The 8917-nt window shown below is 51.3% G+C and overlaps 1 protein-coding gene across 1 annotated transcript; it reads left to right on the top strand.

Annotated features, from left to right (window-relative positions):
- The first annotated feature begins 1068 nt into the window (after positions 1 to 1068).
- Positions 1069 to 8300, top strand: MRPL4 (mitochondrial ribosomal protein L4). Its single transcript, XM_081137010.1, has 9 exons — positions 1069 to 1398; positions 1484 to 1550; positions 1637 to 1787; positions 3373 to 3424; positions 4398 to 4515; positions 5662 to 5768; positions 5871 to 5980; positions 6060 to 6136; positions 7437 to 8300. Exons 1-9 carry the CDS (start codon positions 1342 to 1344, stop codon positions 7580 to 7582), a joined length of 885 nt encoding a protein of 294 aa, XP_080993136.1. The 5' UTR covers positions 1069 to 1341; the 3' UTR covers positions 7583 to 8300.
- Positions 8301 to 8917: the final 617 nt, after the last annotated feature.

An 8917-nucleotide genomic window follows, 5' to 3' on the forward strand; every position in this document is an offset into this window, starting at 1 on the left:
TTCTTTACCAGGTGCAAATTACCTATGCAAACATAAAATGAATAAATAAAATTCTACAAAACAAAGGACTAAAAGTCTTTTTTAAATTGCAGAGTGTGGAATTTTAAACACACATTCACAGTTATTCTTGCAGGGATAGAATACACAATGAAATACATTGTAAGTTTTCATTAATACCATGTAAATATCCATATGTTATATATCAGATGCAAAAAAAAAACAACCCAAAAAACTTACATCTTTAGCATATTATTCAAATCCTCTAGGGTCCAACCCTATCCTTGCCTTGGCTCTTGCCTCACTTTAATGACAAAATTCACTTTTAATAATAATGATAAATAATAATTCTATGTATTAAGTTTTCACCTTGTGCCAAGCATGGCACGCTTCGCCTCTATTTATTTCATTAAAGCCCCACAACCGCCCCATTTTCCAGATAGAAAAACTGAGGATGGCTCAAAGACCACGTTCTCCGGCCACTGAGGTCGGTCCAGACCGCACTGACTTCTAGGTGATCAAGTCTGACCCGGCCGGGAAGACTGCTATGGGCTTGTAGCGCCCCTTGGAGGTCGTGCGGAGAACGTCGAAAAATGCTAAAAATGAGCCTTTGGACTTGTCTCTCGTGGGCAACGAGCGAGAGGATCCGGGATCTGTGTACTCTCCACTTTGCTCTCTCCTCGGAGAGTCCTGGCAGGTCTCAGAGCGCAAAGGATCCTGGCCTAGGAGACACGGACCTAATTTGAGCGGATTGAGGGGGACACAGCCCTGCCCTGGGGGATCTAAGCGGACAGGCGTGGTCCCGCAGGCTAAATCCTGAGGGTTTTCTGTAGGAGATACGACTCTGCTTGTATTGTAAACAAACAAACAAAACCTCGTTATTGGATATAATAAAAGCACTACTAAGAGTCTCGGAGGCTAGGTGGGGGCGGGGCCGGGAGGACGCGGCTTACACGAAAACCGTAACAGTCATTGGTCATACTTCCTTAGGCGCCCACCCCAGGACCGCCCCCTAAGGGCGGGTCACTTTTCCAGACTTAACGCTCATTGGTTGAACAAGCACAGGCTCTTGGGGGAGGGGGGACCCAAGAGAGCAGGCCCCCGCGTTCCCAGGTGTCGCCGAGGGTCCTTTGGGCCAGGACTGTAAACTGGGGTCCTGGAGTTAGTCTTGGGATGGCGGTGGGGGCTCGCTGCGCCGAGCCACGGCGTCCTCGCTCTCGCACGCTCTCCTTTCCGACGGCAAAACCGCGCGGAGCAGGCGGCGTCGCGGACGTGACGTAATCGCGAGGCGCCGCGCGCGTCCAGAGGGATCCTTGACCTCTCGGCGTGGGGAGCTGCGCCGCAATGCTGCGGCTAGTCCGGGTCGGGGCGCGGGCCTGGCTGCCTTCCACCCGCTGCCAGGTGAGGCTGGAGACTGGGGGCGGGGTCGAAGGACAAAGGTTGGAGGGCCCGGGGGTCGTCTTTCACGCTCGCCCACCGTTTACAGGGCCTGAGCGTGCTGGCGGAAGAGGCAGTGCAGCCGCCAGAGAAGCCAGAGCTGGTGACGAGCGCGGGTGAGGTTGTCGGGGTCGCCCCAGGAGGGGAAGGGACAGGGAGCTCTAACCCTTGTCCCTGACCCCTGACTTCCCAGTTGTTTCAGGTCCCCAGGCACCGGTGCTGCGCAAGTGCGAGCTTCCCATACCCTCACACCGGCGTCCGGTGCAGGCCTGGGTCGAGTCCCTGCGGGGCTTCGAGCAGGAGCGCGTAGGCCTGGCCGAGCTGCACCCCGACATTTTCTCCACGGCGCCCAGGTGAACGAGAGCTGAAATGGTGAACTGGGTGACAAAGGGACAGTGAGCGCTGGTTTAGGAATCAGGTTGACCAGGGCTTGAGCTTCAGTTTCTCCACCTGTCAAAAGGGGATGATTTCCCTAGTGCAGAGCGGTGAGGTTGAGAGCTGAGAGGTAACATCCTTTCGGCGAGTTAAGGACGCAGAACTCTGCAGCCTGCAGAACACAAAACTTCCCTTCCCCCATTCCGTCAAACATCAAGAGGTTGCTGTGATGATTAAATGGGTTAATTCTGGCACATAATAAGTTCTATAAAAATGTTGATTATCGTTGCTGTTACTGTTTTTTTTAAAAAACTGGTCACTAACAGGATCTAAACTCTTACTGTGTGCCTGGCATAGCCTATTTGCATTTTAAATAACTAGATCTCATAGAAACCCTAGGAAGGGGTTCTGTTATCCTTATTTTGTAGATAAGGAAACTGAGCACAGACAGGTTAAGAAATGTGCCCATGGTCATACAGCTTATACACTTTAGAGCCAGGATCTCAACCTTATGTGGGCCATCTCCCAGGGCTGGGCTATTGCTTGCCCAGGTGTATGATGCCTCTCATGTGCATGGTATCTGGCACATAGTAAGTGCTATTAATTCATTACTCTTACTGTTATTTGTATGGTTTGCCCCTGCCTGTACAGAGTCCTCATCTAGTAGAGGGTGACAAAAAAAATTTAAAAACAACATATTTTGTTTATTCTGTAAATATTTATGAAGCACCTACTATGTGCCAGATTCCATTCTAGGTATAGTAAATAAACACTGATGTTGCTTATAGTCTAGAGGAGAGATCAGCAGACTTTTTCTGTAAATGGTCAGATAATAAACATTTTAGGCTTTGCAGACTAATGTCTCCATGGAAACTATTGATTTCTGCCAGTGTAGTGCAAAAGCAGCCATAGATGATACATACACAAATGAGCATGGCCTTGTTCCAGTAAAACATTTATAAAGAGGCAGCAGACCAGATTTGGCCTACTAGCCATAGTTTTCCAACTCCTGGCAGACTACTACCCTGGCAGCCGTGTCCAACGTGCCACATAATGTGAGCTACATAATGTGTAATTTAAACTCTTCTGGTAGCCACATTTTTTAAAACAATAGGAAGAAACAAGTGTTCAGTAGCCACACACATGACTAGTGTCTACTGTATGGGACAGTGCAGGGCTAAGGAGTCAAACCAGTTCATGAAGGTGGCATTAAGCTGTAATGAAGGAAAGGAGGAAGGTACAACTCTCTCTTTTGCAAGGGAGCTCCTCTGGGTGATAATGTTTGGGCTGAGACCTGTAGGCTGAGAAGAAACGGGTCATGGGAAGAGCATTTCAGGCAGAGGGAACAGCAAGTGCAAAGGCCTAGAAGCCAGACTCCATTTCACAGAATGGAATGGAGGGGGGTTGAAGGTGGCGAGACCTGGGGTCAAAGAGAGGCTTGGGCAGATCACACAGAGCCCTGGCGGTGCTAGAAGGGAGGAACCTGGGTTTTCATCTAGTGGGGTGGGGACTATGGGAGAGATTTAAGTTGAGGCAGACGTCTCATGTCTCCTTCCTCCATAGGCTGGATATCCTGCACCAGGTCGCCATCTGGCAGAAGAACTTCAAGAGAATTGTGAGTTTCCTGAGTGGGGTGAGGTGGGCAGAGGAAGCCCATTGGTATGTTGTCTCTGGACTACTGGGCTTGGGTCCATTTTCTCTCTTTGACCATTCACTGATGAGTCGTTTGCCAGGAAATTTCTGAACATCTACCATGCACTGGACATTGTGCTAGAGGATGAGACAGGAGAGATACCTGCTCTCATGAAGTTCATAGTTTGGTTGGAGACATGAATGTGAATCAAGTAGTCATACCTGTCAATGTATAGTTAGGGAAGTTTTCCCACAAAAGGGGGGATTTAACCTCAGGTGTGCATAAAAGTAACTAGGTGAAGGATAGTGAGGCTGGGGTGGAGGTACTGGGAACAGCACATACAGATGCCTTGTGGCAGGGACCAAAAACAGGCCAGTGTGGCTTAGAGGTCAGCAGGAACAATGGTGAGGACCTTGGAATTTATGCCAAGATCATTGAAGAAGCCATTATCAATCAAGATCTCTGCCTTCCATCTGCCCACCTCAGAATCTGGCGAGTTCTCCCCTTGCCCACACCCTCCCTGGCTCCTTGTCACCCTAGAATGAAGTCACGAGCCTGGCATTGATAGTCCCTCATGATTCTCTACCCTGCACCTCTCCCTGATTCTCTTTCCATGTCTTTCCCCAAGCTCTGCCTTTCTTTCAGTTGCAGCCACATTGAAATCATTAAAAAAAATACTGAGCAACTACTATGTATGCCAGGCAGCAAAGCCCCTGTCTTTCTGAGGCTGAAATGCTGGAGTGGAGGAGGGAACTCTTGATTTCTTTATCCTTCCCTCCCTCCAAAAGTGATCTGTACTTGTCCTGATGGAATCCCAATCTCTGTGTCTCCTGTCTGGCTCCCCAGTGGCAGGCCCAGTCCACCTAGGTCACTGCTATATTCCTGGGCTTGGTGCTTTGGGGCTGCAATGACATTTGCCTCATGAACCTGACCCCTCCTCACTTTGTGTCCACAGAGCTATGCCAAGACCAAGACTAGAGCTGAGGTACGGGGTGGTGGCCGGAAGCCCTGGCCACAGAAAGGCAGTGGACGCGCAAGGCATGGCAGTATCCGCTCCCCAATCTGGCGAGGAGGTAAGTGGGCAGGGTGAGGAGGAGGCTCTGGGCTAACTCGGGATCTGGGTGTTTCTTTACACATATCTGGAGCGATGTCTTGTCGGCCCCATTCCTTCCACCTCACTGCTCACATGCAGGTAGAGATCTGAGAGTCATCCACTTTTTCCCATCCCCCTATTCCCCAATTCCACCCACCCTCTGCCAGCTCTGGCCTTGGCCTCCTCATCAGACTATGACCATAGCCCCTTTTGGCCCTACCTCCCATCTCACCTCTCCTTGCCCACACTTCACATAATACTCAGAGGGATCTTCTTAAACCTCCCAACTCCTGCAGCCTTTGTACGAGCTCCTTAGCTTGGCATTCCAGCCACTGGTGGCTGCACACCCCTCCCCATGTCCCCTTCACACCCTTTCTGCCTAGATAGCACTGACTCAGGGTCATCTCCCCTTTGCCTGGCCATCTCTGCTCATTTTTTTTTTTAAATCCTCACTGGAGGATATTTTTCATTGCTTTTCAGAGAGAGTGGAAGGGGGAGAGAGAGAGAAACATCGATGTGAGAGAGACACATCGGTTGGTTGCCTCCTGCATGCACCCGGACCAGGGCCGGGGATTGAGTCTGCAACCAAGGTATGTGCCTTTGGCCAGAATCAAACCGGGTAGCCTTCAGTCCTCAGGCTGACTCTCTAACCACTGAGCAGCACTGGCTAGGGCTCCTCTTTCTAATGTGTTGGGGCTATACCTCCTCTAGAAAGCCATCCCTGACCTCCTTTGGGTTCCCTGGTGCCCCCCAACTCCTTTGCTGCCCTTTCCTGCCCAGCCCTGATTCCCTCTGTAGTCAAGCCTTTCTGTGAATATGAATGGCCTGAGGGCAGGGATCCTTCCATCTTGTTCTCTGCTGTACTCCTAGGGCCCAGTAGAGGGTAGACCCACAGGTAGACAGTCCTCACTCAGGGTTTGATGGTTGAAGAAACAGAGGCCCAGGGAAGTGAAGTCACCAGTCTCAGGTGATATCCAATCAGGCCTCCCTTCTCTATTCCTACCTGAGACCCTGCCCTCTTTGCTGGAGTTGAGCCTCCCTACCCCCACACCAGCCACTGGGGCTAATTTTTGACCTCCAGGTCTGGCTGGGGCCCTCACCTGTTTACACATTTCTATTCCCACAGGAGGCGTTGCCCATGGCCCCCGGGGCCCCACAAGCTACTACTACATGCTGCCCATGAAAGTGCGGGTGCAGGGCCTCAAAGTGGCGCTGACTATCAAGCTGGCCCAGGTACAGCTCTGATCCCAGCAGGAGCCACTAGGGTCCTGGGGTGTGTGGGCTGTGGGGGCGAGGGAGGTGATGGCTCAGACCATCTATCCTTACCCCCACCAGGACAACCTGCACATTGTGGACTCCCTGGAGCTGCCAACTGCAGACCCTCAGTACTTAACAGAGCTGGCCTGCTACCGCCATTGGGGGGACTCCGTGCTCCTAGTGGACTTGTGAGGATGCAGGGCAGAGTGGGGGTTGGGAGGCTGAGCTTCATCCTCCACAGGGCTCACCTCCTGGCCTCTGTTTCAGAGCATATGAGGATATGCCTCAGAACATTGTGACAGCCACATTGGGGCTTAAGACCTGCAACCTGGTCCCAGCTGTGGGTGAGTGAAGGGCACTGGTCCACCCCCAGGTCCCCAGGGAGTGCACGGGTCAGTTTAAATCCTGTATCTGCCTCTCAGTCACTAAGTAGCTTTGGACAGTAACCACCCTCCCCCACTCTCAGCTGGCCCAGATGGAGCATTGGGAGAATGATGTCTTTCATAAATGCTCTGATACCACATTTGTCCAAGCCCCGGTCACAGTGCTGAGTGTGGAGTGAGTGTGAGGGCCCACTGGCTGTCCCCACCTGGCTCCTCACTCAGAAAGGTGGATCAGATCTGTCCTGAGCACATCATACCCTTCACTGTGTTGACTGATTCCCAGAGCTTTCTCCCAGTCTCCTGATTGCATGTCCTGCTGCCTTCTCAGTAGCTGCACAAAGGGGTCTCATGAGCATCCTTCCTTCCAGTGGCTTAGGCCCCACATCACTCCGTCACCCTCCACTCCAGTCGGCTAATGCAGTTGGCAGCTCTGTCTTTATTTTTTTTTTTAATTTTTATTTTTTTAAATATATCTTTATTGATTTCAGAGAGAGGAAGGGAGAGAGAGAGAGAAACATCAATGAGGAGAGAGTCATTGATCAGCTGCCTCCTGCACGCCCCCTGCTGGGGATTGAGCCCGCAACCTGGGCATGTGCCCTGACCGGGAATCGAACCGTGATCTCCTGGATCCTAGGTCAATACTCAACCGCTAAGCCATGCCCGGCTGAGTGGCAGCTCTGTCTTTAAACATACCCAGGATCCAATTACTTACCACCCTGGGCCAGCCCCCTGCCTGGATCAACACAGCCTCTCCTGCCCTCACCCTCACAGTCTATCCCCCTACTCTAGCTGCCAGAGGATACCTGTGAGCACTGAGTCCATGCACATCCCTCTGTTGCCCCCAGCTCTCCACAGCTCCCACTACATTCAGGGGGAAAAGCCCAAGTCCTCCCTGAGACCCTGCTAGACCTGCCTTGTCCTATCCCTGCCCTCCCTCCTCCCTCTCTCCTTGCTCACTAACTGCAGCCACACTGGGTACCCTCAGTACATTGTTTTTATTCATTTGCACTGTCTGTGGTCTGTTCCCATCTATGGGCAGAGCTGGGCACGTGGGAGGCTCTTAGTCAGGTGATGTGTTGACATTTCCTTGCCCAGGGTTCCCCAGTGGTGAGATACTGAGCCAGGGTTTGAACAGGCTCAGGGGCTCTTGACCCCATGCCAGACCATGGTGTCTCTGTAAGGGGGAGTGCTCCTGGGAGGAGGGAAAGGGTCTCCAGATGTGGGATACAGCCCTGCCTTGACTATACTCCCTGCCCCCCAGGCTTGAACGTGCACAGCATGCTGAAGCACCAAACGCTGGTCCTGACCCTGCGGACTGTTGCCTTTCTGGAGGAGAAGCTGCTCTGGCAGGACTCACGCTACACACCCCTCTACCCCTTCCGCCTACCCTACTGTGACTTCCCCTGAGCCCCAACCCTGTGCCTCAGGGACCATCAGCTGCCTTCCTTTCTGCACTGCTCTCCATGCCAGGTGCCTGCTCTGAGCCAGGCTAAGCCCTTGGCCAGTTTGGGGGCCGTGCGCCCACTCTGCAAGTGCAGCACTGCCCAGACTCCCTTTTCCCAGTAGGAAGCTGAGGCCACGAGGAGTGGCTGGGCAGGCTTCATGACTGGGAAGGGGCAACTCAGCAGAGAGCCTGATCAAGCTCCTGCCCAGTTCTCCTTTCTGTTTTCAAGATAAGCTTTATTTTTTAATTACAGAGGAGAAACAGAATAGCTCAATGCTATGTTGTGAATAATTCCATCCGGCAAGTCAGGCTCTTTCCTCGGTGCTGGGCACCTCCAGTACCTCTCTCCTCAAGGGGTGACCTCAGTGCTGTTTGTAGAAATGACCAGAGTCAGCTTCCCTAGAGTGAGTTAGCCTCTGGGAACTCACAGAAGAGGGGGAGTATTGCCCTTTCCTAGGAACCTGCTCCTGGCTTCCAGGCACTGTCACTGTATACTTGCTTTCTTGACAGGGTTTGGGGTCCCATTTATTATGGTCCTTCAGTCCGCCATGCGGGCTTGATTTCACAAGTAGGTGCCATATGCAAACCTGAGCTTCCATCACAATGATTTGCCCCGAATGCAGAGTCAGAAACAATGTGGTCAATAAATGAGAGAATAAACACATTTTAAAAAACACTAAACTGGTATCCTAATTCTTGAGTCTGCTGATGTCATTTGCCCCCCAAGTTAATTTTTTTAATAGTCATAATACAGACTATAATATGGCCAATTTCTTTGAAGTCACCCAGAACTGTCTGTGTGTGCAGGGCCAGGCAGCCACAGTGACACCAAGTTAAGTTTAGAGATTTGAATGTAATGATGATCTGGGCCTGAGTCCCAGAGAGAATTCTCAGCCAGGGTAAGGCAAGATTCTACTACAGAGTAAAGCAGTGGAGGGAAAAGCAAAGTTGTTTTGATGACATCCAAACTTCATGAATTTTTGCTTTGCACCCTAGGGCCACTAGGGGAGCTGTAATGCCAGTTGAACAAGATCTGTGGGAACCCAGAGGAGGAAGCACATTTCTACCTAGGAAGTGCTAAGTGAGATTCTCAGAGCTGAGTTCTAAAAAAACAAACAGTGCATACTACTATCTGTTCTCACTCTGCACTTGGCACAAGAATTGTCTTATTGAAATCTCACATCCACCCTTTGAGGTATGTGTTACCATCCCAATTCTACAGCTGAGGCCATTAAGGTACAGACGGGAAGTGGTTTGCTCAAAGTCACAGCTTGTGACTTGTGCTCTCAGCACTCTGA

The sequence above is a fragment of the Miniopterus schreibersii genome (genome assembly GCF_964146895.1).
Source record: "Miniopterus schreibersii genome assembly, chromosome: 4".
Lineage (NCBI taxonomy): Eukaryota > Metazoa > Chordata > Mammalia > Chiroptera > Miniopteridae > Miniopterus > Miniopterus schreibersii.